A 22,288-nucleotide genomic window follows, 5' to 3' on the forward strand; every position below is an offset into this window, starting at 1 on the left:
CACTTTGTAGACCAGGCTGGCCTCGAACTCAGAAATCCGCCTGCCTCTGCCTCCCGAGTGCTGGGATTAAAGGCGTGTGCCACCACGCCCGGCTCAACGGTTTACATTTAAGTCATGTGATCTCTTAGTGGAGAACCAAGAGCAACCCACCATCACCATATTTGGAAGAACAATGAAACTTGCTCCGTAGCTGTTAGAAAGAACCTTTTAAACGATTCTTTTCTGACTCTTTTTATTCTGGGCAGGATTTGAGTTAAGTAGGAGGAAACTTTAAAATATTATTTTAATTTGTGTGTGTGTGTGTCTGTGTGCACATGTGTGTGTTCATTGATGGCGAATGCCCCTGTGCACATGCCATGGTTCTCTTCCAAAGGTCAAAGGTCAACCCCTGGGACACTGGTCCTCACCTTCCACCTTGTATGAGACAGGATCTCTTTGTTGTCCATTGCTGGCCTGTGAGCTCCTGGGACTGTACTTCAGGCTGGCCGGCCCGTGAGCTCTGGGACTCTTCTGTCCCTGCTTGTATTCACTGTAGGACTGCTGGGACAGACAGACTTCTGACTTTTATATAGGTTCCAGGGAGCTCAAGTCCTCATAATGGCATGGCAAGTGCTTTGTCCACAGAGCCATCTTCCTAGCTAGGCAAAACCTCTAAGCTAGCAAAACTCAACTGCTTGCTCACTCCTTTTTCTTTCGGTTGTTTTGTTTTGTGCCTTTTGAGGTAGGGTCCTATGTAGCCCAGGCTGGCAATGCAATTGCTAGGTGGTCCATGTTGATCTTGAACTCCTGATCCTATTGCTTCCAACTCCAAGTGCTACTGGGCCTGGCTATCTACCTTCCTCCCTTTCCTTTCACTCCTTCTTTCCTTCCTTCCTTCCTTCCTTCCTTCCTTCCTTCCTTCCTTCCTTCCTTCCTTCCTTCCTTTACTTTCTTCTATGGGAGGTCTAACCCAGGGTATTACTCATATGCTCTACTAATGAGCCTAGGCAAGCCACCTTATTTTTCTCATATAACATTATGTTATATGAGTGTATGTGTGTGAGTGTATACGAGTGTGTGAGTGTATGTGTGTGAGTATATGCGTGTATATGTGTGTGTAAGTGTGCGTGCATGTGTATGTGTATGTGTATGTATATGAGTGTATGAGTATGTGTGAGTATGAGTGTGTGTGTATGTGCATGTATGAGTGTGTGAGTGTATGTGAGTGTATGTCTCTCTGTGTGTATGAGTGTTCAGTGTGTGTTTATATGTGTGAGTGTGTGTGAGTATATATGTGTGTGTGTATGAGTGTGAGTGTATGAGTATGTGTGTATGAGTGTGTGCATGTGTGTGTATGAGTATGTGTGTGTGCTAGTATGTGAATGTTCATGTACTTGTATGAGTGTGCATGTATGTGTGTGTGTATGTGTGTGTGTATGAGTGTATGAGTATATGTGTGTATGAATATGTGTGCATGTGTGTGTATGAGTATGTGAATGTTCATGTACATGTATGAGTGTACATGTGTGTGTGTGTGTGTTTGCACCATTTCTCGGACCGTCTCCTGTTTCCCTTTGAACTTTTGAGCGCGAGACTGAAAGGATCTACACACAGCACACATTCTTGGTTGTGCTTTCTGTGTATTTGGAATACAAAGGAAACTTCCAGCTGAGATATCTTTGTGCAGCCTCGGATGACAGCCTGTTTAATACTTTTAACGCTTTGTCTTTTGGGGAAACTCTACCAGGGAACTGCTGATCATCGCCCAGAAGTCCCCGTTACGCGGGAACAGCTGAACCACTACCGGAATGTGGCTGAAAATGTTCAAAGTGAGCTTGCAGCAATGCTGGTCAAATTTGAATGTGCTCAGTCCCAGGTGAGCCGCTGTTCACAGTCACCACTCAGAAGTGCGTCTCTGTAGCTTTTTCTAGAGTGAAACGGGATGTTGAAGCTTAGAAACAGGAAGTTAAGGATGGAATTCAATCCATTGACAACGTTTATGCTTACTCTTTGTACGTTTAGCCCCTCCGACTCTGTGCTGGCTTTTAGAATCTAGAGAAAGTCTGTATAACCTGGGGAGACCTGAGAACTTTGGGTTAAAGTCACACGGGCCTTGGGGGAGGTCTTCCTTTCACGTGGATTGCTTGTCTCCCAGAGCTCTTAAGAAGGATTTCTGAATCCTTCTCGTGTGGGAGTTCTGATCAGCCGGGCGAATTCTAAGCTCAAGTAGTGTGGTGTAGTTTCCGAGCCCCTCTGGATTCTTTCTGCTCGCAGGGCAGAGGCTGTGAGGCGAGTAGCAGTTGCCAAACTGGAAACATGTGCGACTCTGCATGCATGCACACTCCCAGTTCCAAAGAACCACACATGAGCGAAGATGGTCCCACAGAAGAGACCCAGCATTCTCGAATGCAAACACCCTCCAGCATTTTGATGCTACCAAAGCCACAGAAGTCCAGACCCTCTGCTTGCATAATTTCCCTTTGCCACTATATTTCCCCCAGGAATCTGAATATCATTTTTTTTCTTTACCAACTATAATTATGGTCTAGAAGGCCAATGGGAGAAATACCATGATATCCTGAACATCTGGATTTGCTTGAGAAACAGTTGTGGCCATGAAATCACAAACATTGTGGCTTGGAGGGTCCCCAAATCATTGTAAATCAGTACTAAATGCAGCAAGACTGATAGAGTAAATGGGTTCCCATTGTAAAATATTTTACTGGTTTTTGTAATACCCACCACAAATGTTTCCTGAGTGGCATGAAATCAACTTAAGGTGCTGCTCATTTTTATTTTATTTTTTTTTTGGTCTGTGTATTCAACATTGATTCAAATTCTCTCACACATTATATACAATAATTACTCTTTCACGAGGTTATAACCCAGCCTACAGCTGACTTTTGAAAAGGATAAAGTAAGATTGTTAGTCAGGAAATTATTCCGGCATAATTTTCAATTTGGTAATGCAGATCCAAATCCAAGAAAGAGAAAATGAAATTGGACGAGGTCAGGAATAAAATGGAGAAATTTTAAGTGACGGTATTGACTCTTTTGGTAGGCCCTTCCGACAGCACACACATTGTTAAATCCCTTTGTTCTCGCCTACCCCAACCTCTCTACACTTTAGCTTCGAGAACTCCGCTCCAAGATGCTCTCCAAAGAAGCTTGCTGTCAGGAGCTGAAGGCGGAAATGGAGAGCTATAAAGAAAACAGTGCCAGAAAATCATCTCTCCTCATCTCTTTGAGGGGCAGAATAGAGGAGCTCCAAGAAGAATCAGCAGCGTTTTCTGCTTCTAAAGCCAGGGCAGAGGCCTCTGCTCACACCATGATGAAGGAGAACCAGGAACTAACGAAGAAAGTTCTAGAACTGAATGAGAAGTTACAGTAAGAAAGTTGGAAACGTTTCCCAGTTTGCTAGTGGCTATAGTAGCTTCAGATCTCAGCCTACACACACCTTGCGTGATCTTTGAATGTTTTATATGACTTTCCCTTTAAACTCAAGCTGAAAAGACGATTATAGCCCTCAAATATCGTTGTAGTCTTCCAAACTTTGCTCAAGTTTGAGTGTTATTAAGTATTTCAACAAACGCAGAGTTGTCTTTGCAAGTGTAGAACCTTGATGTTGGCTTCAAAAGCTTTTTGCAGGTGTAATTGTGAGCTTTTCCCTAAATACACGTTTAACTCCAGAGCAACAGAGAAGCCCACAGAAAGAATGTATTTAGAGGCTAGCTAAAAAAAATTCAAGGAAGCAAGACTACTTTGAACAGTCCTCCTCAGGCTTTACTGGCATTTTCTACAGAGAGCTCATGGAGATTGTTCTGCCTCCACCTCGTGAGTGTTAGGATTACTGTCATGCTGTGATGTTTTAAATATCGCTACTAGTGAAGTGCTTCATATTATTTTTATTTATTCCATCTTAAAAAAATGAACCAATACCTCCAGCTCCTGTCCTCTTCCACCTATAGAAAAACTTCTTGTTTGTTCGCTTGATTTTAACACAGGCTGTCTGTCTTAGTTAGGGTTTTACTGCTGTGAGCAGACCCCATGACCAAGACAACTCTTTTAAAGGATAACATTTAGTTGGGGCTGACTTACAGGTTCACAGGTTTAGTCTGTTATCATCAAGGTGGGAACATGGCAGTGTTCAGACAGATGTAAGGCTGGAGGAGCTCAGAGTTCTACATCTTTACCCAAAGGCAGACAGGAAGAGACTGACTTCCAGGCAGCTAGGATGAGGGTCTCTAAAAGCCCATCCCCACAGTCACACACTTCCTCCATCAAGGACACACCTACTCCAACAAGGCCACACCTCCTAGTAGTGCCGCTCCCTGGGCCAAGCGTATTCAAACCACCACACTCTCCCTGTGTAGCCTAGGCTGCTCTTGAGCTTTTATCCTTCCTTTTCTCCCTGAGAGTTTAGATTACCAGGGTTCTTAGATATCTTTGTGAACCTGTCTTTAGTTGTTTTGTAAGATCATCAGTGATGAAACAGGGCTGGTAGGTCTCCGCAGCATCAGCTACGGCCGAGCTGGGAACCACTCTCTTCTCTTGGCTTCCAGAACATTATGGACTAGTTTATCTCCATCTTAGCTCTTTTTGTGTTTTTTTTTTTTTTCTTTTTGGCTTCCAAATATTGAGGTCTCTTATTCTTATTCCTGTGCTATTTAATCTCCTGTCTTTTAACTACCATCTAAGTGATGGTGATGTGATGACTCTGTATCATCTTCACGTAGAAGCTCAGCAGACATTTTAAACCTTATGTGTCCTGACGTTCCCACCATATCTCTTTGTACTCATTTGATCTGGTGATAATTTCATTCTTCCAGCTGCCAGGTGAAATATCTTGGCATCATCCAGGGTTCTCCTTTTCTTTCATATTCATCTCCACTAGCAAATGCAACCACAGCTATTTTCAAATAGAACTATATTAACCATTTCTCATTTGTTACCCCAATAACACTATCATCTTTAATCTGGATTTATTGTAGTAAGTATGTACTACTTCAGGATCCCACTCCTGGTACCAGTTTATTCTTCAAGGTGCTATTAAAGTATAATAGATCACCTGGTTTAGCCAATATAAATTTATTACTAATAGTTCTGGACCCTGGAGAATTCAAGATTAAGGTGCTACTGATTCATTTCCTAGAAGGGATTTACTTCCAGTTAGAAGATGAAATTCTTTTTGTTTTCTCCCATGGTAGAGAGAGAAAGAGACAGCCTCTCTCTCTTTTTTTTCTTCTTCTTATTCTTCTTATTCACAGGGATTCACATTCACGACTTAATAATTACCTCTGGGAAGCCTCAAGCACACACATTATCTTAATGGAGGCTCCTGATTCAACATATGGGGACACAGAAACACCTAGCTCACAAATGATTTTCTTTCTTCTGTCAATGCACACTCCCAGCCAGAGTGATCCTGTTAATGCACAAACTGGATCGTGTCAGTCCTCAGCTCAGAGTCCCCCAGTGATTTCCTTCCTTCCTTAGGGTAAAGACCTAGTGTGTTTACAGCCCCAAAGGCCCATACTAACCTGCCGGGGTTACTTCTCTCTCCTCCATTCCTGCTGTTCCAGCTCACTGGATTCTTTGCTGCTTCTTGAACTGGACAGACATGATCCTACCTCAGGGCCTTTGCAGCTGCTCATCCCTTTGTCTTCAAGGCTCTTCCCCAGAAGGCATGACTATGTCTGATCTAGGCACTCAGAAGGATCTGCCCATTGAGCCCTCCCGTGAGGGCCATGTCTAAAAACTTACCCCCTTTTCTGTTTATCATTTTCCTCCAGTCTTTACATAATAATACTATATATCTTACATAGATTAATATTTGGATCAGTCTGTCTTTCCAACTAGAATATACACTTCACAGAGCAAGGATTTTTCTCTCTTGTTTACTTCTGAGGCTTTCACATCCTTGATAGGATTCAATGCATAATTGTGTTCATTAATTGTCCACTAGATAAATGCAAGATACAAATGTCATACACATATTGTAAAAACATCTTTATAATACAGAAAAAATTAAAAATTTTAAAGAAATTAAAAATTACTCAAAAATCTTTGCTTATAGAAAATCTTAATAATAAGCATTTCTTGAATAGGCTTTCAGACAATTTTGCTCCGAGAGCACTATGTAATATGCTACGTTTACTAGTACATTGTTGCTGTTTTAAAAAAGTCATTCAGTTTATCACCTAAATGGCCATAGGTATTCCGTTTCCAAAATAGCTTCATTGGGAGCTGGAGAGATGGATTAACAGTGAGGAGTACTTCCAACTCTTGCAGGGGAGCAGGTTTGGTTCCCAGCACCCAAATGCAAGCTCACAATGGTTTCTTTATAACTCCAGTTCCAGGGGATCTATTACCCTCTCTGGCATCCATGGGTACCAAGCACACACACGGTGCACATACATACATGTAGGCAAATACTCATGCATATAAAATATAAATAAATAAATCTTTAAGAGCTTAATTTACTCAAACCAGTTCCTAGGCTGTTTCCTGTAAATACTTTTAGTTTCATTATAATGTTTACTATAAAGCAATCTGAACAGTGCATTTACAGACATTTATATTTTTATAGTTATGTGATTATTTCCTTAGGGTAGATTCTTGGAACTTTGTTAGGTCAGTTGGGAAGCCAGTAGCTGTGGGCATAGCTTGGGGACCTTTGCAATTGAGCTATGATGTTGAAATCTTGTGGCTAAAGTATGAGGTCATGTAGGCAGATCTGTCAGAGCTACTGTGTGCACTGTGCTCCCGTGTGTGCAGAAACTACAGATAGATCGACACTAGCCGTTTATTAATGCACTTTCCTGAATGGAAATATGATATGCTTTTGAGTACATGCAATTACATGCTTTGTTAATCATCGAATAGAGTCAAAAATTTCACAGTAAACACTTAACGTGGGAAAAAGAAAGCAATAATCACGATTATTGTCTAGAATACCGAAAAAAAATGATTCCAAATTACTGAGATGTTCTAATTTGTCTTAAAAGTATGTCTGTGTTTTTTTTGATGCTATCTTTCTAAACATTCAAATTGTTGGAAATGCACTGTGCTATTTCAACAAACCTATTGGAGATCGTATATCTGACATCTCCTTGACTTTGTCCATTTTAACACATTGCTAATATGCTAAAGAGTCTCTGTGTGGCTTCTCATTGCTTTTTGCTTGTGCTTGAAAGTTTTTCTCTCCACAGTCTCTCCCTGATCCAGATATTATGTATGTACGTATGTATGTATGTATGTATGTATGTATGTATGTATGTATACATGTATATATGCATGCATGTATGTATGCATGTGCATATGTATATGTGTGTCACTTATACTAGGCCATGAACTAGGACCTTATAGATCACCACATAATGTCTAAAATGAAAATGAAGCTTGGCCCCCTAGCATCCGTAGGGTGCCACTCTCCTCCCCTTGGAGGCCCCAGTAGAGGCCTTGGGGCTTGTGGGTTGTGACTACACATGGCAGAAGGTCTGTGTGACAACTCTGTGCTTGCCTTCATGTCTGCGTGGTGGTGCACGCCTTTAATCCCAGCACTTGGGAGGCAGAGGCAGGCGGATTTCTGAGTTCGAGGCCAGCCTGGTCTACAGAGTGAGTTCCAGGACAGCCAGGGGCTATACAGAGAAACCCTGTCTCGAAAAATAACAACAAAAAAAACCCAACCAAACTATATATATATATATATATATATATATATATATATATATATATGGCTCCTGGAGACTTTTATCTTCTGCAGAGTGTATGTGCCCTGAAGTTGCTGACATGCCTCATTTCCTGGCAGGGCTGAGCAGCCAATCATTTGCACCGGGACACTATGATGTATTGAAAGTGAACATTATTTCCCATGGAGAGCTTTAGTCCTGACTAGTTTTGATGACTGAGGTCTGCTATGGTGCTAAAATCTTGATTTGTTTGTTATCTGGCTGATAGACACTGTTCAAAGGAAAATGAGGAATCTAAGAAACAAGGCTCAGAGCACCTCCGGAGGCACGAGGAATTTCGGGCTCAGCTTCGTGATTGCTTGAGTCTAGACAAGAAGCATGAAGAGGCATCAGATGAAGATTTAGTTTTAAAGGTATTCGCATGAAGGTTAAAGGCACTCTAAACGTGGGGTCATCCTGGCATGCGATACGAAAGGAAGTGATGCGGTTGGGTCTATGGGTGACAGGAGTAGCCCAAAGGTTGTGTGTTACGGTTTCTATTGCTGCACCACGCCCAAAAAGCAGGCTGGGGAGGAAAGGGTTTATTTGGCTTACACTTCTAGATCACAGTCCATCCTTTGAGGAAGTCAGGACAGGAACTCAAGCAGGGCTGGAACCTGGAGGCAGGAGCTGATGCAGAGGCCATGGAGGGATGCTGCTTACTGGCTTGCTCCTCATGGCTTGCTCAGCCTGCTTTCTTATAGAATCCAGGACCACCAGCCCAGGGATGGTACCACCCACCACCAGATGGGCTGGGACTGTCCCCTTTGATCATAATCAAGAAAATATCTTACAGCTGGATCTCATGGAGGCATTTCCTCAGCTGAGACTCCTTCGTCTCTGATGACTCTAGCTTGTGTCAAGTTGACACAAACCCAGCCAGTTCAGGTAGCATTAGTTAATTAATGACGTAGATCAGGACAAACCACAACACTTCTATAAGCTTCAATTCTAGGATCTTTTGCTAGCATTATTTGAGATTAATTAGTGTCTAAAAGGGATTATGAGATCTAAAATACATTTAGATGTTCAAATACAAATAATTATCGCATGATATGTTTGTGCATGAATTTTTTTCTTTTAGCTAAAAGCCATACACAAAATCAGGTACATGAAACTTTAGTTTTAGTTTTCATTAATATTTTTAAATGAACATGCATAGCATTAGATTTAATTATGCATTTTCAAATGAAATGATTTGTTGATTATCCTTCCGCCCGTTTCCCCCCACGTTCCTATCATACCTTGTGTCCTTCAAAGTCAGGATCAGGGGTAGAGGACACACCTGTTGTAGAGAGTTTAATCCCCAAGCCATGGCATTCTAGCCCCCCCCTTTAACCATTTAGTGCCCGGATAAAAGACACACACAACTTTTACATTTACAATAAGCCTGAATCAGAACCAGAGCTGGGCAGGTTATCTCCGCTCTCTGTTATTAGAATCTACTTTCCTACTGGTAAACCCTGAGTTATTACTTGCTATGTTTTATCTGGACTGTTCTTTTCTTTTCTTTTCTTTTCTTTTCTTTTTTCCTGTATAGCCCTGGCTGTCCTGGAACTCACTCTGTAGACCAGGCTGGCCTCAAACTCAGAATTCTGCCTGCCTCTGCCTCTCAAGTGCTGGGATAAAAGGCATGCGCCACCACCGCCCGGCTTCTGGGCTGCTCTTAACTCCAACTGGCCAGCAGCCCTAAGGGCCATGTTTTCATGACTCCCTTAACCCATGGCGGCTTCTCCTCCATTCCTTTCTCCTCCACCTGGTCTCTCCTCCTTTCTTTCTCTTCTGTACCCCCAACCAGGTAACTCAAAACCCGCCCACCTCTAATCCCTCTAGTAGTTAGCTGTAGCCAATTTTATTTGGAACAAGGTTTGTACAACAGAAGCTCGCTCGTAAATGTGAAAATTCACTCGTAGGCCTAGACCTTCCTTTCCAGTACAGAATTTAGCATTACGGCACAAACCTCAACACACACGGAGCAGGCAGTGGAAAGACGAAGGCTGTGGGCTGTACGTTCCTCACTGTTCAGGCTGCTGACCTCTTGTAGTATAAATGTAGTATAAAATGTGTCATTTTGGGCATCCTTAGGGAGTCAAAAACTAGACTTATTTCTAAAGTACTTTTACCCTTTGCATTAGAACTTATAAGATCTTATTCATGGCTGATTGCTCTTAAGGGTGGACACGGATGATTCTCATGTGACACTTGGCTTGGTAATAGTGATCCATCCATTCAGACCCTTCCTGTTCTGCTCATTCATAAACATTCTGGCCCTTGTTTCCTGGCAGATATTCATACAATTTTTAAAATTAATTATTATTATTATTATTATTATTATTATTATTATTATTTTGGTTTTTCGAGACAGGGTTTCTCTGTATAGCCCTGGCTGTCCTGGAACTCACTCTATAGACCAGGCTGGCCTCGAACTCAGAAATCTGCCTGCCTCTGCCTCCCAAGTACTGGGATTAAAGGTAATTAATTAATTTTTAAAGGCTTATTTATTTATTTATTTATTATGTATGCAGCCTTCTGTCTGCATGTATACCTGTATGCCAGAAGAGGGCACCAGATCTCATTACGGATGGTTGTGAGTTACCATGTGGCTGCTGGGAGTTGAACTCACGACCTTTGGAAGAGCGGTCAGTGCTCTTAACCTCTGAGCCAACTCTCCAGCCCCAACTGATTTTTTTTTTTTTTTAATTGATTAAGTTTCTTTACATCTTGATCAGAGCTTCCCCTCCCTCCTCTCCTCCCAGTCCATCCCCCTCCCCTCTCCTCCCCGCATCCACCCCCCCTCCCATTCTCCTCCGACAAGGGACAAGGGGAAGCCTCCCATGGATATCAACCAGTCTGGCATATCACACTGCAGTACAACTAGGGGCATCATCTCCTCCTGAAGCTAGGTGAGGCAGCCCAGGAGGAGGAAGGGTCAGAGTCAGCTCCTGCTGTTAGGAGTCCTACTTGAAGACTAAGCTACAGAACTGTTATGTATACACAGGGGGCCGAGGTCAGTCCCGTGCAGGGACCCTGGGTAGCAGTTCAGTCTCTGTGAGCCCATATGGGCCCAGGTTAGTTGATTCTGTAGGTTTTCTTGTAGTGCCCTTGACCCATCGGGTTCCTACAATCCTTCCTAGGAGGAAGGGAGCCTTGGTTTTTAAAAAAAAAAATTAGTTCAAGGCCAGCCTGGTCTACAAAGTGAGTTCCAGGACAGCCAGGGCTATACAGAGAAACCCTGTCTCAAAAAGAAAAATTAGTTTTAATTATGTGCATGTGTGTGCACATCTGTGTGGCGGTGTGTGCACGTCTGTGTGGCGGTGTGTGCACGTCTGTGTGGCGGCCAGAAGGTGTCAGGTTCCCTGGAGCTGGAGTCACAGGCAGTTGTGAACTGCCTGATGTGGGTTCCGGGAACTGAACCTGGGCCCTCTGCAAGGGTCTGTACGTACCTGTAACTACCAATCCTTTTCTACAGTCTCTTTCTTTTAGATAGGGCTCTCATTATGTCCCCCAGGCTGGTCTAGAGCTTTCTGTGTAGACCAGATGTGGCGTAGACTATCCCCTCTTTTGGGTCTCCTATCTGTGTGGAACGGGTCTCTGGTGGCAGATGGGCTAAGGAGTCGGTTGAGAATTGACACACAGACCCGACAGGGGAGAGTGTGTAGAATCAGCATGTATTTTTCTAAATCGAGCATCAAACTTTTATAAAGGAGGAAAAAACAAGAAAAGCCAGGCAGGACACATCCACAGAGTTACAGTGACACAAAACAAAGGATTGTATACATCAAAAGATGGGGGGGGGGAGGGGGACCAGGCAGCTTAAGAAGGAAGCCATGTGTAAAGCTAGTCAATTGTTAAACCCCACCACCAGGGTTCCCAGTAAATGCTTGATTATGCTATTCCTTTTGGCCTAGTGAAAAAACCTGTTTCAGGGGTATTAAAAACCCACCTTTTTGCCAGGCCAATGTGTATTCCCTGTCCTCAGTAATCACTCTGCAGACTAGCCCTGAGCTATGCTGGCTCTGTTCTTTGTAATGCCTAATTAGTTTCACAGGTCTTTACTAGAAGTAAATTTGAGTGTTAATGAATAGGTAACCTCACTGAATCATACTGAATTACAAGCTCATGGGCTTCAAGGATTTTCTAGGACGTTGGAACCCTGGTGGAGGCTCACCTATGATAAAATTCAATCTTTAAAGGCACTTATGATACTGAAAGAGAGCATACACTATACTAACACGGGGATAGGGTTTGAGTATACGGGTTATGAGAATGCCAAGTTTCCAGGAGGCTGAGTTTCCTTGAAACTCTTTGCCTCGTGAGTGCTTCCAGGCCTCTCGGCCTGTCAAGCGACTTCACTGGAGTGGGCATGGCATTCATGGCCTTAAACTCAAAGAGGTCTATCTACTTGTGCTTCCTGAGTTCTGGGATTTAAGCCATGTGTCACTATACCTAGCCAGGAAGCACTCGTAATCGTTTCTTGGCCCTCCATGTATCCATTTCTCCATTAACTAATGAGTGTATATTACATGTTGGGCACTGCTCTGGGGATGTGGCAGTGAATGGCACAAGACTAACTCTACACCACTGAGAGCTGTCTTCGTTATGGGGTCGAAATGGTGCGGAGGTGGGTAATGTCATCCTATAAGGTGAAAGGTTCTGTGAAGAAAATCACCTTGTGAGGTAGGGAGAGGGAGCGACAGATGCCAGATGCCAGCGATGTGGGAGGCTGGTTTAGGCAGGCTGATGAAAGGGGTACTGACCCAGAGCTGGGGACTTACAAGGATGCCGGGAAGTGACCATGAGGATGGGAGGAGGTATTCAAGGGCGAGGAACAGAACTGAGCTGTGAAATGTGCAAGGGGTGAGATGTTCACAGGTGGTCACACCACACAGGCTGACCACGCTACCTGCAGGTTCAAGTCCTGCCACAGCACCGTCATGGCTCTGTAGAGCGGGCTTATCTATATGGCCAGTAACCTTTACAAATTTGTTCAGTAAACCTTTTAAAATGCGCATCATGGGAAGCAAAAAGTCCCATGTATGCTAACGCCCACGCCAGCCACTTTTAACCTGCTCCTAGCATGCTTTCAATTACTTAGAAAGATGTTCGTAAAAACAGCAGTTCTGTTTCCTCCTCAGTGGCCCCGATGCCAGCATCTCGCACACAGTAGGTGCAATTGGATGTAGGCTGAGGGCAGCTTGTTCCTCGAAGCCTTTGACATTCCCTTAGCCTACCATGTCACCTTTAGCATGCTGCAGTCAGGGCTCACCCAAGCTTACACCCCTCCCATCATCCTTGCCTCGTGGCCCCCTTTTGGATAATTTTAATGATTGCGGAATCAGTAAATAGTGGTCTTTGGAGGGCTGCCTTTGAAGATATGAGCATATCTGTTGTCTTTGTTGTTTAGTCAGATCACAACCTCATTAGGCTATAGACTGAGCTGTTTGGAGAAAATGGATGGGATCGTCTATTTGATTTTTTCCCCCTCATGTTCCCACAGCTGAAATTTTTTTCTCTTCAGCTTAGAGAGCTGTACAAGGAGACCACATTCCTGAAAGGTCAGCTCGCTACTCTTGAAGAGACCATGACTGTCCATGAGATGGAGGCAAAGGCTAACAGAGAAACGATCAGGAGGCTGGCAGCCGAAGTCAGCAGGGAGCAGACAAAAGCTGCCTCCTGGGCAGAGGAGAAAGACAAGCTGAATCAGGTACAGCCTGCTGAAGGTTCCTCTGAGCCCTGCACGCAGAGCAGAAATGGAGGGTAGATGTGTTGAGCCCAGGGTGGGGGCACTGTGTGGGGGACGTGACCCAAGTAAGACATGTGATATTTCATATATGCTCTTTACAGATATTTAATTAAATACATATTTCTTCTGTTGTTTTTTTTTGTTGTTGTTGTTTTTTGTTTTTTTTTTTTGAGACAGGGTTTCTCTGTGTAGCCCTGGCTGTTCTGGAACTCACTCTGTAGACCAGGCTAGCCCCAAACTTAGAGATTTACCTGTCTCTGTCTCCCAGTGTTGGGATTAAAGGTGTGTGTCACCACCACCCGGCTAGATATATATTTCTAATTGCAAAAAAGGAGTACAAAATACTTAAAAGGATTTGGAGACAGGATGGCTTACTTCAACTGGATAGTAAGAATGCTTTTCACTTTCAGCTCTTAGATTTTGAACATGTAGGTAATAAGTTTAAAAGATACAAAATTCTTATTGTACAAAAGATATTAACTGACTATTCCTTCCCTTCTTCCTTCCCCCTAGCCATCCACCTCTCCTCTGGGGAAACTTCTTATAATTTCTTTTTACTTAATTAATCTGTGTGTGTGTATGTGTTTGGGTGGCGTGCACACATGTACACGCCCACGTGCCTGCCTGTCTGTGCACAGGTCAGAGATTGGGTGCTTTTTTTTCCATTTCTCTCCACCTCAGTTTTTGAGACAGGGTGTCCCACCAACCCAGGAGCTTACTGTGTGGCCAGTAGGCTTTCAGAATCCTGTTTTCACCACTGGGATTATGGTGGTATCTCTCTGTCTCTCTGTCTCTGTCTCTCTTGCTCTCCCTGTCCCTCTGTCTGTCTGTCTGTCTGTCTGTCTCTTTCTCTGCCTCCCTCCCCTCCCTTCCCTGTCACTCTTTCTCTTTCTCTCTCCCTCCTCCCCTATGCACTTGGCATTTTGCACAGATGTTGGGATCCAAATGTAAATCGTCATGTTTATGCAGAAGCAATCTAAGCAATCCTAGCCTTTAAAAAAAAACTACATGTAAAAAATATTGATATTTCTGGAACTACTCAATATATATGCATATATATATATGTATATACAGATATAATATATACAATAATATTCCTTCTATATATTACATATATTTATTTTTAGTAAAATGACAATATACTATACACTGTTATCAATAAGGCAATTATGAAGAATATATCAGTCACTTTCCTGTTGCTGTGAAAGAACACTCTAACGAAAGGTAATTTTGCGGGGGAAGCATTTATTTTGGCCTACAGTTCCATGGGATACAGTCCATGACAGCAGAGAGAACATGGCGGCAGGAGTATGAGGCCACCTGGTGATCAGGAGGAAGACTGATTGTATTTCATCCACACACAGGAAACAGGAAGCAGGAAGTAGGGCCAGTTATAAAACCTCAGATCCCATCCCCAGTGACATACTCCCTCCAGGAGGGCTTTATAGCCTCCCTAAACAGCACCGTCACTGGGGGCCAGCTGTGGAAAGAGATGAGCCGTAAGGGTAATTTCTCACATAAACTGCAGCAATCCTATATAACGTGTCACCTGTCACCTGCCATAGAAAGCAACATCCTACTGGATGGATCCAAGTGTGTGGACACAGTAATTCTGAGAGGTGTCAATGTAAGGACATGATTCATAACTATAAACTTTTATTTAGATAATGAATATCCTGATCTTTTCCAACTAGCTAGCACTTATTTGAATGTGAGACAACTCTATATTTAACACTATATAAACTTTTAATGTGTTTTAAATTGTGTGACAAAGAAACCCATTATTGGGGGCTGGTGAGATGGTTCAGCAATTAAAAGCACCAACTGATCTTCCAGAGGTCACGAGTTCAAATCCCAGCAACCACATATTTGCTCACAATCACCCATACATAATGAGAACCAAATAAAAATCCTTTGGGCCGGAGCAAGCAGGGCCTGGAACAAGCAGGGGCCAGAGGGACTGGAGCAAGAGGAAGAAGGGAAGGGGGTAGAGAAACCCATTATTGGATTAATAATAACTATTGCCTTTCAAAGGCTAAAGCAAGGCAGCCAGTTAGGGAAAGTGCTGGGGCTCTACTGGTAGGTGGGGACATTCTGATTAGGCAGTGACTGGGTGTTCCAGAGAGGCTCCAGGACAGAGGAGGGCCAGCCAGTGAATGGTCTTCCTCACATCTTCGTTATTCACAGCAATGCCACAGGCTGACAGTAATCCATAGTAATGATAATTTCTAATTATTTCCAGTTCTCTGCATGAACAGAGAGCTTACCGTTAGCTTTCCTCCCCCCTCCCCTCCCCCTGCCCCCCCACGCCCCATAAAAGCAAAGACTGATACTGTCATCAGAATCTTGTCACGGATAGCCCGTGCTGCTGAGGATCCTAATGCCACAGGCTTGGCTGGGGATCCAGCAGAGTGAGAACCTGTGAGCCTAGCACGTGCAAGGCCCTGGGTTCAATTCTCAGTAGCGCCAAGATATGGGAAAGTAAAAATTAAAAAAACAAACAAACAACAACAACAACAAAAAAACCAGAGTGGGTGGCTTAAACAAGAGTAAACGGGAGGTGTGAAGTCAGGTGCTGGCATGGCTGAGGTCCTTTTCCTGGTTTATAAATATGCCTCATGGCAGAGAGAGAGAGAGGAAAGAGGAGGGGAAGGGGATGGGGCAAGGTGGAGGGGAGGAGAGGAGAGGAGAGGAGAGGAGAGGAGGGGAGAGGAGGGGAGGGGAGGAGAGGAGAGGAGAGGAGAGGAGGGGAGAGGAGGGGAGAGGAGGAGGAGAGGGAGAGGAAAGGGAGAGGAAGAGAGAGAGAGGGGGAGAGAGGGAGAGAGAGAAGAGCAAGCACGCAGGGGGAGGGAGGGAGACGGATAGGTGGATAATGGATGGATAGATGATAGATAGGCAGATAGAGCTTGGTTGATAGATATTGGTTGATTGTATTTGCTATGTGGCTCCAGGTTGACCTCAGATGCACAGCAGTCCTCCTGCCTCAGCTTTCCAGAGGCTGGGATTATAGGCACATGCCACTATACTGCCCTGGTCTCTTTAGCATATATTTCTGTAGTTACCTGAGATGTCTGTGGGTTAACAATTATGAGGTCATTCCTTGTGGTGCTGGGAATTGAACCTGGGGCCTCCTGCATGTTAGGCAAGAGGTCTACCATGAAGCTGTATTCTTCCCTTTGTTCCTCGGCGTGTTAGCATTCACTGAATCTTGCCTGGATTAACTACCCCCTCAGAAGTGGCAAAGTGACTATACGCTTAGACTCCTACCTATAGCATCTCTCTCTCTCTCTCTCTCTCTCTCTCTCTCTCTCTCTCTCTCTCTCTCCTACTCTTTCTTTCTATTTCTCCCTTTCTCTCCATCCCTCTCTTGCTTGCTACCTTGTTTTTCTTAAAGGATCCACAATCCAGAATAAATCTATGGATACATGAATGATCAGCTGCTATAACTCTATTAAAAATCAGCTTCTTTTTCATTCTTACACATCCATTTTCATTGTTTTTCTGTCTAACAGTCCATTTCTTTTCTTGGTGTTCTAAACTCTTTGAGCTTTTTTCATCTGCAGCATCCTTGAGAGGGCCTGTGGCCCCCTGCCCTGCAACACTGTAATGTTTCCTTGTTTTCAGGACAGAGGCTATTCTAGACTCTCTTGCAGCTTTTCAGGTTGCCAGTTCAAATTACTCAATTCCCTAGAGAGTTTAGGTTCTCCTTGTCAGGGGCTGGTGCTTAGGGACCACACTTTAGCCTGAAGATGCGCTCATTTTCTGTATCCTTACCATGATACCAGGGATGGTGCCATTTGCTCGGTAAGGTTGTAGGATTGATTCTAGCCCATCCAGTTATCATGTTGCAAAGCCAGGACTGAACCCACATCACGACATGGCTGTGCCTCTTATCAATCATCTCCTTTGTATGACGCTCACAGCATCATAGGAGGGTGTTGGCAAGGATTATTTATTAGTGTAAGAACAATTATACACAGCCGTGCAATTTCCTTAGTGAGTATTAACTTTCAAAAAGTATCTCTGAACATTAGTAGGGTATTACTGAGAAAGCATGTCGTAATATGACATGAAACAGGAAAAAAAAAAAACAAATTTCTTTTCTTATATAAGTGTCTGCTTGGGAATGACTCTGGAAACTCATCCACTTTGGCTCCAGGTTCCTGCCAACATCATAAAAATTGTAAAATAAAAATTTGGGCAATAAAAACCTGAGGTCTTTAATAAAGTGCTCATTCATAGAACTATTTATTACTCTGATGATTTACTATCAAAAAAATATTGTCAAGTGTTTTTTTTTTTTCTGACATGTTGATGGCCTCAGAAAGAACCTTCAGACTGCTTGCCAAAGCTCTACTTTTGAGGTAGGAAACTATTTTTATTAAAGTCCAGATGTATGTAAGAGGCAGAAGTACTTACACAGTTGAGGTGCCTATGTCTACAAAATTTGGCTTTATTACTTTGCTTAAATTTAAGGGCCAAGTCAAGAATCCTGTCTCAGAATTCAAGAGGCAGAGTCAGGAGGATCTTTGAGTTAGAGTTTACGGAGTCTGGCCTGGTTTACACAGTGAAATCCAGGCCAGCCAGGCTCCACTGTAAGACCCCCTCTCAGAGAAAAATCCAGGTGTTTTATTACATGTGGTAAATTTATTTGTAACTCTTTAGCAGTTGTTTTGCTTGGGTACTGGGAACTGAAGTGAAGAACTTCTCAGTGGTGCCCTGGGCATGGTCTGGCCACCCAGCCCCTGTGGCACTGGGCAGGGTAAGGTGAAGGTCTTAGGCCCGTTAAGCACGTGTACAGCTAGAGCACAAATATTGCAGTGCTTTATTATTTTTTTTTAGTATTTTATTTATTGATTTTATATATATGGTGAGTACACTGTAGCCGTCTTCAGACACACCAGGAGAGGGCATTGGATCTCATTACAGATGGTTGTGAGCCACCATGTAGTTGCTGGGAATTGAACTAAGGACCTCTGGAAGAGCAGTCAGTGCTCTTAACTGCTGAGCCATCTCTCCAGCCCTGCATTGTGTTTTAAAATCTATCAAACCTTGGCACCTTTTATCTTTGTTACTTAAAAAAAAAAAATCCAACTTTATTAACAGTAGTCACTTTGCCCACATAAGCCACACACAGCTTTCCTAGAGTCTGGAAGTTAATGTCAGAAGTTAAATACACACATTGGATTTTCAATAGCCTCTTTTCTTTAACACTGTTGATATTTTCTTGATTAGAATGAGTGCTAGGGCGTGTGTCATACCTGGCATATTTTATTATTCCAATTTACTGAGTATTTTTTGGCAGTGCTGACTATTGACTCCAGGGGCTGTGTACACTAGGCAAGCGCTTCAAAGACTTAGCTTTTAAAATTTCCCTTCTCCCCGGTGACTGGCCCTTTCTTGAGCTGTTCCCACAGTTCTAATTGGAACAATTCCCTATCAAAGGAAAATGAGACCAGAATTTCTACAGTTTATGCACTCATCCTGGTAGTGTCTTACTTCATAAGTAAACTGAAATATCTTTTCTTCCTCCTCTCCTCTCATCTATTCTCTCCTCCCCTTCTCTCCCCTCCTCTATTCTCCCCTCCCCTCCTCTCCCCTCCCCTCCCTTCTTCTCCCCTCCCCTTCTCTCCCCTCCCTTTCTCTCCCCTCCCCTATCTTTCCTCTCATTTCCTGTTTCTTCAGAGTTCTGAAAATTGAAACCAAGGCCTCATTCATTCAAGGGACATGGCCCTCAGACATACTTTCTTAGGAAAAAAAAAATTCTTGGAGACCAGGTCTTGCTAAATTGCCCAGGCTAGACATGAATGGATTCAGTAGCCCAGGCAAACCTTGACCCTTCTCAGCTCCCTAAGTAGCTAGAATTTCAGGCCTGTGCCTCTGGTCCCCCTCCCTTTACTTCTTAGAGTTTTAATATGTTACCTATATTAAGATGTTGCCATTGTCAAGGTTTACGTTCTGCTTTTTTAAAATTAAATTTTATTAGATGGTTTATCTTTAGGGTCATTCTAAAAATTTACAATCAGAACAGCATTTAAAGATTACATGATGCATTTTTTATTTTTTATTATAAGTCTAATCTGAGCTGTGATAGAATCCATCACATTCCGCTGTAAAGGTCCAGTGGGAATGGTCCGTGTTCCTCCAGGCACAGAACAACCAGCTCAGGGCAGTGTTACAGCTCCACAGTGCAGCCCAGGAACAGTGGCTTCTGGGGCAGAGGAAGCCATGGTCATCCAGCACTGAGTTTGCTAATATTGTGACTCTTCCAAACGTCAGCTACATCTGTCCTTTTTAACATACACAATGGCACTGGGACAGCTCTGACGGGGGGGGGGGGGGAAAGGTCAGCTCATCTGAAGCAAAATGTCACCCTGCAGTTTCCCCATCATTGAGCATCTGTAGAACAAAGCAACTCCTCCTTGTCTACATAGCAGCCCTTGGAGTGTGGAGGCTCTGGTAGGGTGAAGGCTCCAGTTAAGGAAAATCTCCCCCTAAAACACAACCCCAAAACGTCTACGATTCTTTCTATGCACGCATCCTCGGATGCTGTCTACCGGGCTGTGGGTGTAGGGTCATGACTTTTTATTGACTTTGAGCTAACTCCTGACTAATACCTCTATAAATCAAAAAAAAAAAAAATTAGTAGAAAAATTAGCTAGCAGTGCGGAAAGCACAAACCCAAATTTCAAGTGTTAGAAACTACAGCCATGAAATGAAAATGTCCTGTGAGGAAAACAGGTGTGGGAAAAAGAATTCCCCAAGCTGTGTCCATCCTACTTTGAAAGTTTGTGCAAGGAGATTAATAAAGAAGACCTTGACTTTAGCCACAGGCTGGTTTTACAATAATATTTGAACAAAAGTTAAAAATTATACACTTCAGTATTTAAAAAAAAAAAAAAAGAAAAAACCAACAACCTAGTTGCAAGTACCTTGACAAGGGCAGTGCGTGTGCCCGCATTGAAGTTTGATTGTGATCACACACTAACTTCGTGTTTGCGCTGGGGTTGCCTTGGCTGTGCTGATGATGCTTACAGGAGAAGTCTCTCAGATCTCTTTTTTTTTTTTTTTTTAAAGATTTATTTATTTATTATATTATATACATTATATATTATATACATTATATATTATATATACATTATATATATATACATATATATACATTATATATTACATTGTAGCTGTCTTCAGACACTCCAGAAGAGGGCGTCAGATCTTGTTACGGATGGTTATGAGCCACCATGTGGTTGCTGGGATTTGAACTCTGGACCTTTGGAAGAGCAGTCAGGTGCTCTTACCCACTGAGCCATCTCACCAGCCCCCGTGTGCTCAGATCTTAAGACATTTGCAGAAGCTGCCTGTGGTGGCCTGCTCTTCTGTAATCCTACCTCTCAAGAGGGAGAGACAGGAGGATCATCCTTAGGTAAGGACCAGCCTGGTCTACATCGCAAGTTCTAGGCCAGCCAGAGCTACACAGACAGATTCTTTCTCAGCAAAGCCAAACGAGAGAAACAGAGAGAACTGCAGGAGTAAGACCTCCTTACAGAGGTTCGTCGAAATCAGGATGATCGGCGTACACTCTCACGCCGGGCTCCCAAGAGATTTTTAAGGTGATTTTTTTTTTCAAGTTCAAGTTCAAGATATTTATTTGTAATTTGTATCTAAAGTAAAACAAATAACTCTGTTTTCAAAAATCACTGGTCCTGTGTCAGCACACAGTTGTAAGGTGTAGTGTTTCTCAGAGACATATAGCTGCATTCTAACTGTATAATTGAGTGTTTGTCATTTCTATATGTTGTAGAAATTATTTATCCTGACCCAAGGTTTCTACCCTTCCTTAGACCATTTAATTTCCAGATAAAAACACACACAACTTTCCTTTATTTACAATAAGCCTTAAAACAGCACAAGAGCTGGGCAGCTGCCTGCCCTCTATGCTATTAGAATCTACTTTCCTATTGATAACCCTGAGTTATCACTTACTATGCTTCATCTGGGCTGCTTTTAGCTCCACTGGCCAGCTCTCAGGGTCACATTTTTATGGCTCACCTAACCCATGGCAGCAGCTTCTTCTCCTGCCTCCTTCTTTGTGGTCCCTCTCCAGCCTCAAGCCCACAAAACCTAAACCCCACCTATGTCTTTTCTGCCCAGCTATTGGCTGTTGGCATCTTTATTTACCAATCAGAAATAACTTGGGGCCAAGGTGTACATGTGGACGCTCTCATCTCTGGGACAACCAGGTCTTGAGAGCATCTATACTTTATAATTTAGCTTGTAGTAATATATTTTTCTTTGTGATTTTCTTTCTTGGGGGACTAGAATTATGGTTTTAAAAGACATTTGCATGTTACATTTTGTTAGGTAGTATATAAAAAAACCATATACACAAATTGTCCCTATTCACACGAGTGTGCCTGCCTAGTGCGGGGAATTGCAGTGTTAATTTATTAATCCTAACTGCAGTGGGTGGAATTAAAAGCTGACTTTTAAAGTTTATAAAGTGAGTTTAGAATTGGGGTTATAAGCTCCAGCCAGAAGTTTTGACCTTGACAGGAACTAATTGTTGCATTTTTAAGAGGTAATTTGATCTCAGGCGTATGTGAATCCATATTGTAGTTAGCAAGTTTGTGATAGGAATTATGATTCATGATAGGAATCAACTGTATATGCATGTTATGTGTGACTGTGTGTGTGTGTGTATGTGTGTATGTGTTGTGTGTGTTTGTGTGTTGTGTATATGTGTGTGTTGTGTGTGGTTGATGAAGAATCTTTTCCTTTACTGCTCATTACCTTAATTCCCTTCCCTTCCCTTCCCTTCCCTTCCCTTCCCTTCCCT

At 43.0% G+C, this 22,288-nt stretch overlaps 1 protein-coding gene across 1 annotated transcript in view; it reads left to right on the top strand.

Moving 5' to 3' along the window:
* Ccdc170 (coiled-coil domain containing 170) overlaps nt 1–22,288 on the top strand; it is a 56,993-nt gene that overhangs the window by 1,442 nt on the left and 33,263 nt on the right. The window contains exons 3-6 of the mRNA XM_021220884.1: nt 1,727–1,855; nt 3,110–3,366; nt 7,939–8,083; nt 13,228–13,413. Coding sequence (XP_021076543.1) covers nt 1,727–1,855; nt 3,110–3,366; nt 7,939–8,083; nt 13,228–13,413 — 717 coding nt within the window. The remainder of the gene's footprint in view (nt 1–1,726; nt 1,856–3,109; nt 3,367–7,938; nt 8,084–13,227; nt 13,414–22,288) is intronic.

This window comes from Mus pahari, chromosome 21 (assembly GCF_900095145.1).
Source record: "Mus pahari chromosome 21, PAHARI_EIJ_v1.1, whole genome shotgun sequence".
Lineage (NCBI taxonomy): Eukaryota > Metazoa > Chordata > Mammalia > Rodentia > Muridae > Mus > Mus pahari.